This window comes from Pogona vitticeps, chromosome 1, assembly GCF_051106095.1.
Source record: "Pogona vitticeps strain Pit_001003342236 chromosome 1, PviZW2.1, whole genome shotgun sequence".
Taxonomy (NCBI): domain Eukaryota; kingdom Metazoa; phylum Chordata; class Lepidosauria; order Squamata; family Agamidae; genus Pogona; species Pogona vitticeps.
Genome location: NC_135783.1, coordinates 141,496,251 through 141,511,479, shown reverse-complemented (window position 1 = coordinate 141,511,479; position 15,229 = coordinate 141,496,251). Strand labels below are relative to the sequence as shown.

The 15,229-nt window shown below is 43.7% G+C and overlaps 1 protein-coding gene across 4 annotated transcripts in view; it reads right to left on the bottom strand.

The window, feature by feature from the left end:
• Window positions 1-6,507: 6,507 nt before the first annotated feature.
• The window catches only part of LOC110074230 (zona pellucida sperm-binding protein 2), a 31,933-nt gene continuing 23,211 nt past the window's right edge, over window positions 6,508-15,229 (bottom strand). For 3 of the 4 annotated variants that reach the window (XM_020784239.3, XM_078388614.1, XM_020784241.3), the window contains 9 exons: window positions 15,033-15,199; window positions 14,837-14,937; window positions 14,633-14,763; window positions 14,485-14,535; window positions 13,842-14,025; window positions 13,635-13,755; window positions 9,042-9,135; window positions 8,748-8,845; window positions 6,508-6,641 (listed from right to left, as the gene is read on the bottom strand). In XM_020784239.3, the coding sequence (XP_020639898.3) occupies window positions 8,754-8,845; window positions 9,042-9,135; window positions 13,635-13,755; window positions 13,842-14,025; window positions 14,485-14,535; window positions 14,633-14,763; window positions 14,837-14,937; window positions 15,033-15,199 (941 nt within the window). In that variant the 3' untranslated portion in view covers window positions 6,508-6,641; window positions 8,748-8,753. Of the gene's footprint in view, window positions 6,642-8,747; window positions 8,846-9,041; window positions 9,136-13,632; window positions 13,756-13,837; window positions 14,026-14,484; window positions 14,536-14,632; window positions 14,764-14,836; window positions 14,938-15,032; window positions 15,200-15,229 lie in introns of those variants that run through there. The other variant, XM_078388618.1, reaches the window with a different exon arrangement.

Genomic DNA, 15,229 nt, shown 5'->3' with positions numbered 1-15,229 from the left:
GGAACAGCTGAGGCAAAGATTCAGGACACTCACCAAGAAACCAGAGCAGACTTTTACCCAAGTGGGGGCCCAACTGGTGAGGCTGCTAGAGAAATGGCTATCTCAGGAGGGAACAGAGACCTTCCAGCAGCTCAAAGACCTGATAGCGCTGGAACAGTTTTATTCAGTCCTGCATGGGGAACTGAAGTTCCAGGTGAGGGAAAGGAAACCGAAATCTGTGGCCGAAGCGGCAGAGATCGCAGATTTTATTTCCCAAATAAGAAAGCCCTTAGGTGAGGGGAAATCTGTAGGTAAACCTAAAGAAACCTACAGCAAGTACTCTCAGGGACCAGGGAGAAACCAGCAAGGGGGAGGGACCCATGGTGAAGGGAAGCCCTCAGACATGAAACCACAAAGACCTCAGATGTTGGAGGGAAAACCACAACCAGATGAGAAAGACTCCAAGTACAGCAGAAAATGTTATTTCTGTCAAGGAAAGGGCCATCTAATCTCAGAGTGTGAGAAATTAAAGCAGCTAAAAGGAAATGTGCCTCATGATTTGAGTGGAACCAAGCCAAAAGCTGTGTTCTGTGTCCAGAAAGAGCAAAGCTCCTTGCCACTGAGGGAGCCTGTTACCATGGCTACTCAATCTGGACCAGTTACATCTGCTGATCAGGCTGAGGAAAATGGTCCTCTGGTGGAGGTCAAGCGCTGCTTACTAGTGAGAACAGATTCGCAGTTGTTTGAAACCGCAGGGGTGGACGTAGGAATACTTGACCATCAGTATAGGGGGCTAAGGGATACTTGTTCCCAGGTGACCCTGTGCCATCCAGATATTATTCCTAGGGAGTATATAATCCCGAATGAGAGCCTAAAGGTGGCAGGGATTGAGGGACAGGTGATCTCGCTGCCAGTAGCGGAGGTACCTGTGAACTTTCAAGGCTGGAGGGGAGTTTGGCGGCTAGCGATTTCATCGACTCTGCCAGCAGCCGTGCTCGTGGGAAATGACCTGGCTGAACATGTGAAACGGGTGCTAGTGATTACACGCTCACAAGCCACCACGGGGACAGTTCAGGGGGGTACTGATGAGCCCGAGACGGAAGCAGGTGAAGGGAGTTCCGAGGCTGTGGTGGAAACCTTGACCACGGACAGCAGATTTGGCCAAGAGCAAAAGGCAGACGCTACTCTCCAAAAGTGTTTTGAACAGGTGACAGACGCCCAGCTAACACCTGAAACCCCAGTGAGATTTCGAGAGAAAAAGGGAATTTTATATAGAGAGACCCTGAGGAATATCTCAAAAGGGGGAGATGGGATCAGAAGTCAGCTAGTGGTACCTGAAAAGTATCGCCCCATGATCTTACAAAGGGGGCACTCTGACATGTTTGCTGCGCACTTAGGGGTGAACAAAACACAGCAGAGAATCACACAGAATTTTTACTGGCCTGAAATAGGGAAGCAGATCAAGGAGTTCTGTAAACAATGTGATGTGTGTCAGAGGCAGGGGAATAACCGTGACAGGACCAAAGCAAAGTTGTGCCCTTTGCCTGTGATTGACACTCCGTTCAAATGCATAGGGGTGGATATTGTGGGACCTTTGCCCAAGGCCACAAAGAGGGGGAACAGGTTCATTCTCACCATTGTGGACCATGCCACGAGGTACCCTGAAGCCATTCCCTTGACTAACATTGAAACTAACACAGTGGCAGATGCCTTGGTGGGGTATATGTCCAGGATGGGATTTGCCTCAGAAATAATCACAGATTTGGGCGCGTCATTTACATCGAAGCTCATGAAACGGTTATGGCAAATCTGTGGAATTAAACACAAGGAAACCACTGCCTATCACCCTGAAAGTAATGGGTTAACGGAGAAGTTCAATGGGACTCTGATGCGCATGATTAGGGCTTACTTGGCAGAGAATCCAAACAATTGGGACCAGAAGCTGCAATCCCTTTTGTTTGCTTATCGATCAGTGCCACAAGCCAGTACCGGGTTCAGTCCGTTTGAACTTTTGTTTGGGAGAAGGGTGAAAGGGCCCCTTGATTTGATCAAACAAAATTGGGAGCAGATCACCCAGGATGACCCACAAGACGTTGTGACATATATAGACTCTTTAAGGAATGACCTAAAGAGAAACCTAGAGCTAGCAGCAGAGACCCTGCAAGCTCAAAAGGTCAGAAAGAAAGCTTGGGATGACCAGGAAGGCAGGGAGAGGCACTTTAACCCAGGGGAGGGAGTGCTTTGGCCTAGGCCCTGCAAAGAGAACAAACTGCAGCTGGGTAGCCCAGAAATAAAATACTTGGGTCACATAGTAGGGGGAGGAGTGATCAAACCCCTAGAGGCCAAGATAGAAGCAGTTCGTGATTGGCCCAGACCCAACACCAAGAAAAAAGTCAAATCATTTCTTGGGTTGGTGGGCTACTACAGAAAGTTCATCCCGAGGTTTAGCGAGATTGCGGCTCCGCTGACCGATCTGACGCGGAAGAAGACTGATGACCGCATCCCGTGGACCAGCGACTGTGAGGAGGCGTTCCAGAGGTTGAAGGAGGCCCTCATCAACTATCCAGTGCTGCGTGCTCCAGACTTCGACCGGGAGTTCATCATCTACACCGATGCGTCTAACAGCGGGGTAGGAGCAGTTCTTTGCCAGGAGGATGAAAATGGTGACCAGCATCCAGTGTCCTACCTGAGTAGGAAACTCCAGAAAGGTGAGAGACATTTGGCAACCGTGGAAAAGGAGTGCCTGGCCATAGTCTACGCGATCCAGAAGGCCAAGCCTTACATCTGGGGAAGACATTTTGTTCTGTGCACTGACCATTCACCACTGCAATGGTTAAAGACAATGAAAACCCACAATAGTAAACTTATGAGGTGGGCTTTAAACCTGCAAGACTATGACTTTGAAGTGAAGGTGGTCAGAGGGTCAGTGAACTGTGTTGCTGACGCCTTGTCAAGAAGACCCGAAGAATGAAGACGGCGGAAGGAACATGGACTATGTATATATTTTGGTGACCAAAGGTTAAATGTACTTGTTTATTAAACATGCTTGGTTTGTATGAATAAAAGTAACTTGATGTATTGTAAATGGTAAATGTTTAAATGCCTAATTGATATGTTTATCCTAAAGTAAGTATGGTATTGTATGTTATTGTATAACTGTTTTTGTATGTTTTGGATCCAGGTTGTTTTTTGGAGAAAAGCACTTTAGCTTTCCCCCTACAAAACAACTTATAAAGAGGGGAGGTGTTACATACAGCACTGATGTTACCTGTCTGTCATGGGTTTGGAGGGAAAGTTCCATCCTATGGGGAGTGGAAGGCGGGACATCAGGAGGAGGGGCTGTACTGTATATATATGGGGATCCTGTGTGGAGAAGTTTAGGAGAAGGAGGAGAAGCTGGGAAGAAGAAGCTGGAGTGGGAGTCTGTGTGTCAGACAGGGTACTACTGTGTGTCAGTCAGTACCTACCTGATAGGTTCAGGTGTCTGTATGGGTAGCCAGAACTGATAGGTTCAGGGTCTGTGCTTTATTTAAAGGTGTTCTGTGTGAACCAAACTGGTGTATGTATGATTGAGACTAAGCCACGTTACTGTATCTTATTCACTTGATCATTTTATTTTCCCTGTGTGTTATTTAAATAAACCTTATTCCTTTGTTTGTTAAAAATCCATTCCTGGTCTGTGTGACTCCTTACAGGGAATGGTTGGTGGCAGCTTAGTGAAAGTGTGGCATATCCCAGTAGGTCTGGGGTTGTCACAGGGGGGAAATCCTGTATTCTGTGTAATTTGAGTCATTTAGCCCAATTACACACATGCATGGTTATTATTTTGATCAGTGGGACTTGTGCTTAAGAATGGTTGAGCCATGATGCCCAAGATATGTCTTTGTTATAATGAAGTCATTTGCTTAGGTGCTCCATGATTTGTATTGCTTTCCATTCTGCTGCATTATTCAAGTGATAATTAAAACATTTTAAATCTCTTTGCTGATAACATCAGTTATTCCATTTCTGCACTGCAGCAGTTCTTTCGAACAACACAATTTTAGAAATCACTGGAAAATCAGGATAGGTCAAACTGGCTGGACCTTTGGTGTTTGTAAGCTCCATTTAGCAGTCATGTTCATGATCTTTGTTCCTAAGTATTTCCGTCAGACATGTCCAAAGATTACAGAATGCCAAAGGAGTGTCCAAAAAGTTCAAGTTTCCTAGATGATGAAGATGAGTTTGATTTTTATTTCAGCTTTGCCCGCAAGGAAGTCCAAATAATTTTATTATTACTCTGAATACAGTAACATCCCACTTAATGCTCAGGGTAAGTTCCAAGAAAATGGAGCACTCACTGCATCAGTGCTACAGTAAATGGAGCAGTTTAACATTATGCCTGGTTTTGCCAGTTCCAAGTACTGGAACAGAAAGTGAGGCCGATCCTCCCAACTGCTCATTGGTTGAGGAGTGTGATCCTGTGTTGATTGCAGAGAGGCAAAGGACTCCATGTAAAGGGACAATAACTGGTGGGGACGATCAGGCTCAATTTCTGTTCTCATACAGTACCAGGAACTAAGTCCTCTGCTTTATCTCTCTGCTTAGAGTGTGCATGTTCTGGGTCACCATTTCGTGGTCTACATGTCTATATATGTGTACAGGCCATCCCTAGCATGCACGCTATAGGAGATCAGCGCTATGGAAAGCAGTGTTATGCAATGTATTATTGACTGCACTTTATATGACATGAACAAAATACTGTATCCCACTGTTGAGAGAGTCTGGATCGGCACTCGCTATCTACTTGTGATACGCAGCTGTTTCTGTTCTACAGCACAGGGCACATTCATGAAGCTCAGACTGCAAAGAGTTCTTCAGCACATACATTAAGAATAAAGTTGGTTTGACAAAATAAGATGGTGTTCGTAACTTTTAAGATTTGTTTCAAATTAGGTAATGTTTCACAGCCGTGGCATTAGACAAATGCAGCCACCCAATAACACTGGCTCTTCCATGCTGATTAATGGTAACTAGGCTGTAAAGCTAATACAGAATGAGTAATAGGAGAATACTGGTGAAATTTCTTTTCCGGACGTGGCTCCCAAGTGATGTTAGCCCTCTACTTTTCAGGGACAGACAATAAGCTGGAAAGACTTTATGGGAAGATGCTGATGTCGGTGTGGTGATCACAGCTTTGTAAGCCTGCCCAGCCATTAAATTATTGAGTGCATGCACGAATTCTGGCAGGACGTTTTACAGTTCTGGGACTGGAGCAGTAAAGGAAGCAGCTGCAAGCGTGGAAGGCTGGCAGACTCTCCTTTGGCTAGGATAGTTTTAGACACGAGTATTCCTAACAGTAAAGCTGAAAACTTAGGCAAAGATGCAGTTTGTTTCATGCATTTCACACAAGAGCAAATCCTTGTCAGGAACTAGGTTGGAATATATCATGTTTTCTATGATCTGTTCTTCATTATATAAAACAGTAAGACTATTGTCTAGTGATTTTATTACAAATGTCTGGGAGTGTTTCACTGTATCACCCAAAACGTTTTATTCTTTTGGGCTAGTTTGGCCTACATGTACACCTAGGAGGCTGGGGTAGAAAGCAACTCAGCTTGACAGCCAACTCCTCTGTCTGCCCTGCCCTCACATAATAGGGAGAGAAGTTAAATAGGTGTTAGTCAAAGGACGTACGTTGCCGTGGAACTGTTGCGGGTTAACACCGGCCATCTCCCTGCTCAGTGCACACCTGAGTAGATACAAATAATATATTTTTCTTTCTATGAACAAATGCACGGTATGAGAAAGTCTGGTTCTTTTCACCCGAAAGGCCACATAATGTATTATGCATAGATATCATTTCTACATATGATAATAGCTTTGTTTAAAATGCTAATCAGGAGCAAAAAAAAGGTTTCTGAGCAGAGGCTGGGCCCGTCCTTAGTAAGGGTGGGGCAGTTGCACAGAGGGGCCAGAGCAGAGCCACCGCCACCTTTTCTCAAATCACTGGCTGCCTTTTGTAGCACGGCTGTTTCTGGCCAGGTCTTTGGATAACGCTTGGCTCCGACAATTCTAGAGCCTAAACCTGGGTGTGTGTGTGTGGGGGGAGGGCTGGCTTTAAAAGGATTTTGACCATCCTTCTAAAATGCCTCATCCTGATGACCTTTAGAGCCAGGCGCTGTCCCACTGCGGAGTGGGCATGCTATAGAAGCAGGCAAGAGACAGTTCACGGAAAGGAGACCTTGCAGTGAAACCACCTCTTTTTCATTCCTGTCCTTCCTCCATGAGTGTTTGTTGCTGGGCACCTCCTCCTACCTCAGGCAGCAAGAGAGTTGTGCCATCACTGGACATGAGCTTGCATTTCCTGACATCTAATACAACATTTTTGGTCGCAGCCTGTCCGCGGCAGTGGCTTGTATACCCTGTGATTTTCTCATAATGGTCCAGTGGAATGGATAACGTTTTCTTTCCCCACAATGAAATATACTACTGAAGAAATTTCTCTCATGTTTAATTCTACATTGGACTTAGGGCCCACTCACAGACTGCACCTCCTGCTTTTTATTTATGATCTTATTTGACAAAATAAGAAGCAAGTGTGATATGGACCTTTTAACTCGTCCCCGGTAATAACACTGCATCTGGAGGCCACCCGTGGCAATTAGAATATAAAGTTATACCTGGAAGAGAAAAGAAACATTAAGTTTGCCCATTTATGCAGATGAGTAGCTATTAGACCAACACCCACACTTATCCTAGGATTATTGTATTCTCTCATAATTGAGTCATTAAATATCAGGTGCTCAGTGCATGTGATTCTAATTTATTACCTGTGATGGCAAATACAGGCCTCTCATTGAGCAGATGTGGCTGCTTTGGGTAAATTAATCTGTCCCAAAAAGTACTAAGGCAGTTTTGGGCCCTTTCAAAAAACAATCAATCAATGAATAAAATATGTGCTTCATGCCACATACCTGCCCCTTCTCCTGTCCCAAGGTAAGCTTTTCGGTGACAGGGAGGAGCATTAGGAAGCAGCTTTGTGCTTAGCGAGAAGCAAAGGCAAAGCTACAAGCAGCGGTCAGGGGCCATCCTGTAGGGTTCAGAGGCACTCGTCGAAAGTTAAGATGGCCGATCATTACTCTCTTTAGGGCACTGAGGTCTGTTTCCTTTTCATTTCAAAAAGAGCCCTCCAATAGTAGAGGCAGGCCTTACAGAACACCATGTTTTCCTCAACATTTAAGTTTCATTCTGTTTTGTGCCTGCACAATTCTTGTGAATTGCAGTCACCTCTGACTCAGTTCCATGAGTGTTTGCACAAACAGCTTTTGGTCATGGGCTAATATTGAAGTAATGGGGGGGCAACTATTCTACAGTTCTACGTAGAACATGTACCTACAACTATAGATAAGTGTGATTTAGCACAGAGGACCCCCACCCTCAGTTCACAGCCCAGTGCCGGACCAGGCCACTGAGACAGATCTCCCACCTCACCCCCCCGCATGCACTCACCCCCACACAGCCTGTTTGCACCTGTGCCCAGCACGCTCGACCGAGTGCTGTGCTGCCGTTTGCACATGCGCTCGAGCACAAGCATGCCCAGACAAGTGCTGTGCCACCGCTTGCACATGCACACGAGCATGCACGTGCATGTGCAAATGGTGGTGCGCCGCTCACATGGGGTGTTCACGTTCATGCAAGAGAGAGCGAGAGAGAGCGCTTGTTCATGCATGCGCACAAGCGCGTGGGCTGCCCTGCCTTCCCCAGCCAGTCCATGGACTGAAAAAGGTTGGGGACTGCTGATTTAGCACATGTAACTGCAGGACTGTGTCAGATTATCCACACCGATGAGTGAAGGTGTTATTTCCTCCCGCATACACAATAGCTCTTAACACTCCTGTGTATTCCCCAACTCTGGAACAACCTCCTGCCTGAACTCTCCCCGACTCCTTCACTGGGAACTTTAAAACTAAAATCATGGTTTTTTTAGGCAGGCCTTTCTGGACATCCTAAAACAGTGGTTGTTTTAATGTTTATATTATTAGTCCTGGCGCCTTGTCTCCATTTCATTTTAATTATTTTCAGTTAAATTTGTTGTATAAGTATCTAATTTTGATTTTATAATTATTATGCTTATCTTTAGTGCTGTCCTCTGAAGATGCCGGCCACAGAGACTGGCGAAACATTAGGAAGAACTGTCAGAATATAGTAATTTTCTAGGCCTGAACCTGAATAAATGTATTATTAACGAGCTGCCATTGTGCACACATGTGAGTATGCTGAGTCACTCTGAAGATGATGCAGCGTCTGGAAATAAGAAGACACCAGGTGCAGAAGATGAAGTCATGTGTCTTCTGATTGGACTAGAGATGCCATGTACGTGTATATAAGTGAACAGTGTCTGTGTATCATTCTCTTCTCTCTCCACCATTTGCTGCAATCCACTATGTCCGTTTGTGTAATGATGTCCTGCCATGCTGATGTGATGCCTGCCTGTAAATACTGTAAATACAACCGTCTTGCAAAAGAAGAAGAACTTGTAAGTGTCTTCAATAACTCTGCACATTTTCCTGTCGCCAAATCCTTGACAAGAACAACCTTCAGAACACGGCCAAAGAGCCCGAAAAACCCACAACAACTATTATGCTTATCGTTAATTGATGTTATATTTGTTTAATGTTTAAACTGTCCAGAGTGGTCTTGGCAACCAGATGGGTGGTATAAAACTCCAACAAATGATTAATTAATATAGAATAGAATAGAATAGAATATTCAGCCCTTCTACCTACCAGCTCTCATTGCTGCTCGCTTTTTGCAGAATGAAGGATGAAGATTGGTCCAGTTACTGCGTAACCCTGGCAAGCAGGATGAACGACAGAATGTTGATCTGAAGTATCAAAAAGAGAGAGGAGTCAAATCAGGGGACAGGTATTTACTACCACAGTCAAAAAAAGCTGATAGCCCCCCCCCAACGTTTAACATCACATTTACGGGTTGATGCGATAAGACAAATTCCTTCACAGTAGATTAAGCTCTAATGTACAGTGACTGGATGGCATCTGGATTTTCAGTGGAACACCTACCAAGCGGTCTTTCAGAAGGACACTGTTTGTGGCGAAAGCCATTGCCGGGCACACGTAGGCAAGTGCTGACAGTTGCTGTGCAATGAAGATACACCTAGAGTGGGAGGGGTGGTGGTGGGATGAGGCGGAGAAAAAAAAAAGAAAAGGACCCTTTGTTAGCTTGTCCTAGAATATTGTGAGTAAAGGCCTATCTACACACTGTGGCCCTAGGGGCTTGCCTCTCTGATCAGCCTGCCATTGGAAAAGAATGGTGTCATTGCACTGAGAAATGGTTTCATAGAAAAATCCGGAGAGCTGGCTTTGTTGCCCTGGTGACGTTTTAAAGAGAGCCTTGTTTCAGTGTTTACTATGCTTTGGCTGTTTTAACATTTCTGCCTAAAAACAAACGCTTTTGACTAGCGCTCGGATAATGATAGCTCCTCTTTTGTTGTCAGCCAAACATGTCTTATGGACTGCCAAGGGCTTGACAGACGTCTCTTGTCGCCTGTGACAAGGAGACAAATAGACTGTTTATACGAGGTTTATTGAGCTTGTGCATTTGACTGGAGGGGTCAGCAACATGTGGGGACTGCTTCAGTCTATATGTCTCAGAGTTTTAAAGGAAAGGGCTTTGACAGACTTTCCTCCCAAGGTTTCTAAACAAGGACAGATACTTTTATTAGACACTTGCATAAAAATGTTCTAGGCAAAACATTATGTTCCACCTGTACGCGACATTTGTGAGGGTTTTTCAAAAATCATTCTATCATTTCCTGTGTGCCACTGCTCTGAGTTTTGCTAGAGTGGCATTAGTGTTTTGCACTATGTACCCTGTTTCCCCTAAAATAAGACCTAACCTGAAAATAAGCCCTAGTATGATTTTTTAAGGACGCTCGTAATATAAGCCCTACCCCAAAAAGAAGCCCTAGTGAAGTGAAACCCCACCTTCCACCATTGTGCAGCAACCAGAAGATGACATGACTCTATTTGAATAAATGTAGATTGTTATACATGAAAAAAACTAAAACATCCCCTGAAAAGAAGCCCTAATGAGTTTTTTGGAGCAAAAATTAATATAAGACCCGGTCTTATTTCAGAGGAAACACAGTAGTAGGCGACCCTGAACATCTAATGTCATCCCGCCAGATAAGGCTTTTATTCCTGTCATCCTGTATCCTTCACTGAATTTTGCAAGAGAAGGGGGAATGTTCCAGAGGTTGCCACCATGCACTTGTGGACATCCAGTGCTTCCCCTCTCCCTTTTTCTACCATGTTGTTACTGCGAAAGCAATGACTGTAAAAGTAGCAACAACACATCAAGGAGAAAAGAATCTCTGCACAATGTCTTCTGAGTTGTAGTGTTGGGTGTTGGAAGGATTTGGAATTTGGTTATTCCTTTTTTCCTCTTTTTTTTTTTGGTGCAGAGAAAAGTATGGAGGGATCTGCCCAGTCTCACCCCTTTCCTCGGAAAAGGGAAATAATCTGTTTGGATTCTTCTTGGATAAAGGTTTTATTTACAGTTCATGTTTGTGGTCCTTCCTTTCACCTTCTGTGAAGATACAGATCTATCTCTAAAGAACAGACAAAAGGAGGCAAGGGGGACAGTAGGGAACAGAGAAACAAATAGGAAGGAAAGGATGGTCTCAAGAGCTCTTAGGCATGAAAGAAAATGCTACAGTACAGTTGATTTAGTAGTGAGTACAAGGTATGCTTGGCACCAGTGTCCAAAGATGTGTATGCAAAAGTGCATTTTCCCCCACATTAGCAGCCTTCCATTTGGAAATACTAATTACCTGGATTTTCTGGATCCATTTCAATTGGGTTTCAGGCTGGGTTTTGGTACGGAGACTGCCTTGGTCGCCCTGTACGATGACCTTTGCTGGGAGAGAGACAGGGGGAGTGTGACCCTGTTGATACTCCTGGACCTCTCAGCGGGTTTCGACACCATCAACCATGGTGTCCTTCTGGATAGACTGGCTGGGTTGGGACTTGGGGGCACCACTTTACGGTGGTTCTTCTCCTTCCTGGCTGACCGTGTCCAGAGGGTGGTGCTGGGGGACAGTTGCTTTGCCCCATGGCATTTATGTCATGGGGTTCCTCAGGGCTTGAGACTGTCCCCCATCCTGTTTAACATCTACATGAAACCACTGGGAGAGGTCATCAAGAAGTTTGGGCTGAGGAATCAACAATATGCTGCCAACACTCAGCTCTTACCTCTCGTTTCCCACCAATATAGGTGAGGCGGTTTCTGTGCTGAACTCTTGTCTGGATCTGATAATGGACTGGATGAGGATTAATAAATTGAAACTTAATCCAGACAAGATGGAAGTGTTATTAGTGGGTGCTTCTCCGGACAGGCTGGAGGGCCATTTCCCTGCCCTGAATAGGGTTGCGCTCCCTCTAAAGGACAGGGTCCACAGCCTGGGGGTACTCCTGGACCCCCGTCTAACTCTGGAAGCCCAGGTGGACTCGGTGGCCAGGGGTGCCTTCCTTCAGCTGCAGAAATTATACAGCTATGGCCCTACCTGGATGAGTGGAGTCTCATGACAATTGCACACGCACTGGTAACATCCTGCATAATTACTGCAACTCGCTCTACGTGGGGCTGCCTTTGAAGACGATCCGGCAGCTGCAACTGGTCCAGAATTGAGCTGCACGGCTGGTGAGTGGTGGGGCCATTAGCGGACACATCAAGCCAATTCTGTTTAAATTACATTGGCTACCAGTTGCTGCACTGTTTATATGTCAAAACAGCGCTTGTTTTGACATATAAAGCCTTAAATGGCTTGGGCCCTGGATACCTGAAGGACCGCCTCCTTCCATATGAACCTACCTGGCAGTTAAGATCTAGCCAGGGGGCCCTTTTGAAAGAGCCGTCCCCCACCGTTATCTCCTTTATCTCAGGTAGTGGAATTAAAGAATTTTCCGGAAAATTTAAAAAAATTAAAGAATGTACTAAAAAGTAAACAGATAAGTAGATTAAAAGACTGGATAGAGAAGATAAGAGGATAAGGGGAAATAAAAAAGGTATTAGGAGGAGAAGGGATTTCATGGTTAAATTTAATTCAATTAGAAAGGTGGACGAAAGTATGGTATACTAAAGAAGGGAAAGGTAGAGAAATGACAAAATTTGAAGAGATTATAGAAAAAAAAAGACTGAAATCAGAGGAAATGACAGAAAGAAAAGGAACAGTACGTCAAATATATAAATTATTAACTCAAGCAGAACAGGGTATTTTAGGGTTAAAATGCAATGGCAAAATGATTTAGATAAAGAAGAAATAGGAGAGGAATGGGATAAAATATGGGATCAGAGAATTATGTCAGTAAGGATAAAAGAAAACTGCTATAAAGTAATATGGAGATGGTATTTAACGCCGGTCAAAATGAATATGATGGATAAAAGTGTGTCAATGTTATGTTGGAGTTGTAAAAAAGAGAAGGGGACGTACTTACATATGTAGTGGTTATGTGAAAAAAGAAAGAAAGAATGGGAATTAATATTTAAAGAAATATCTGAAATAATTGGATTGAATATTCAAATGTCTCCGTTAATAGCCTTACTGAATCTGATTAAGGAAGATCAACTGGTGAAAGAAAATAAGGAGTTAATAGTAATGATGAATACGGCAGCAAGGATAATTATTGCAAGGAACTGGAGAAATGAAAATCAAGTTAACTTGGAGGAATGGAACAGAGAATTATGGGATATCGCAATTAACGACAAACTGACATGCGATATGAAAATAATTAGAAGCCAAATGAAAAATAACGATTTTAAGAAAATATGGAATGTATTTTTAGAACATGTATTTCGGAGAGGGAAGGGGGTATACACCGAGATAAGAAACAATGACATTTTGGAGTGAAAATGGATGGAAAGAAGTGTAATGCTAGTCCTGAAGGTGATGGGTGCACAAGGGTAATTGTATGTTATTGTATTGTTTTGTTTTGTATTTTACATAGGTTTTTTTTCTGTAGTACTAGGTATTTTATAATAAAATTAAAAAAAAGAAAGAAAGAGCCGTCCCTCAAGGAGGTAAGAGGAATGGCTTGTAGACAAGGGGCCTTTTCGGCAGCTCCCCCCAGACTATGGAATGCCCTCCCGACTGAGATTCGTCTGGAGCCGACGCTGATGACATTTTGGCACGTCAAAACCTTTCTGTTCTGGAAGGCTTTTAATTGAAATAATATCAACTGTGGGTCCTGATGGCAACTTTTAGAGGATATATTTTAATTGTATTTTAATTGTTTTACATTTTTACTGTATTTTAATTGTTCTAAGCCGCCCAGAGATCTTTGGGTAGTGTGGGCGGCATATAAGTCAAATAAATAAATAAATAAATAAATAAATAAATAAATAAATAAATAAATAAATAAATAAATAAATAAATAAATAAATGAACAAACAAACAAACAAACAAACAAACAAACAAACAAACAAAAATCTCTCAGCCAACTTCTTAAACATTTGCAAATGTCCCATGGCTTGAAGGAACATAAATTCTGATGGTCACTGAGCACTGTCAGTGGTGGGCTTGTTTCCCAAAACACAGAAGTCACCAATGAGCGTTGATGCATATTGTTATGCCACTGCCTTCATTTGGATTTTACCTTTCTCAGAGGAAGAGTTGGCATCTGTATAACCAGTCTTTTGAAGTGATTGGGGTATTTCACCCGGTCATTTTTAATTACTGGGTAGAAGGTCACAGTTCCGTCACTTGAGTTTTCACATCTATTGATGAGAGAAGGAGGTAAGTTGTGTTTTCTAAATACTTGAGGGAGAAAGTGAGAGAGAGAGAGTCATACAGGCCTACGTGCCCATCTGTAATGAGGTTCCACCGAGGAAGGCTGCTGAATCCTTCAGTCTCTGTCATCCAGCAGTTATCCAGGTACAGCTCAACATCAGGAGATCCATCTTTCAATTCAACTTCAAGAAATACTGGTCTCCACGAGTACGTAACAGCTACTGAATGTGTCCCATATGCTGCTGCAAAAGATTTGTCTGCATTTGGGGGGGGCGAGAGAAGGAAGAGATCTATTTTATATAATTAATAGGTAACTGCATTTTTAGGTTTTGTAAAGCTTTCATGGGAGGTACCCAGTGTGGTGTAGTGCAGTGGTCCCCAACCTTGGGCCTCCAGATGTTCTTGGACTACAACTCCCAGAAGCCTTCACCACCACCTCTGTTGGCCAGGATTTCTGGGAGTTGAAGTTCAAGAACCTCTGGAGGCCCAAGGTTGGGGACCACTGGTGTAGTGGATCAAGTGGTGGACCAGAACTCTGAAGAATAGGGTTCAAATCCCCGCTGAACCATGGAAACACACTGGTGTGTGGCAGTGGCAAAAGTACTCCTTAAGTATCTGACCTACCTTGAAAGCCCTATTAGGGTCACTATAAGTTAGTTCTGACTTGACGGCACATAAGTAACTATAGCTTTCATGCCCCTTTAGGGGAATCATACCTTTGAACATATTTGAGATGATATTCAGAGTTTGTCTTGCTCTTCTAAGACCTACAGAAGGAAAAGCACATCAGAGGTATTCCTGCGCCCAATGATGATGCAATAAAACATACTGGTGAGTTTTTTTGCACTCCACAAGGATGCCTACCTGCCACGTTTGACCTAATTATCATTTTGCCATAGCCATAAGTAGAAGCTGTTGGAGGTGAGGAGAAGCCATAGAACATGGCGCTTTGGATGAGTGTCTCCTTGATTGGATAATAGCACAAGATGGTCAGTCTGCAACAGAGGGACTCTGTTAGTTTGTAGGTACATTATGGAAAATATAGGTCCTCATCTCATTCTTCCTTACCTGTATTCTGGATCTCTTGTGATAACTGGTGGTCCTTGTACTGGAAGACTCTCTTTTTCAAAAGATATTTCATTTTCATAAACAAGATGTTCACCTTCAAACTGGATCAGGGAAAAACCATTTTATGTCCAACATGTCTGAAGGCAGGCAGCTGTCATCTCTCCATCGCCCGTATCCCTCTTACCTGCTTACTTACCCTCAGTGAAGTCCCACAAGCAGAAACATGAAACTGGAAGAAGGCTTGTTCCTTGGTAAACTCCCTTGGCTGACAGGCCTGGTCTTTCAGTCTTGTTTTGCCCATGTCAATGACCGGAAGTGTCTTCATGACAGCAGATACGCTTACTGTTCCATTAGGGTAGCACACTAGGCGAGCAAGAGATTGAACAGGTTAGA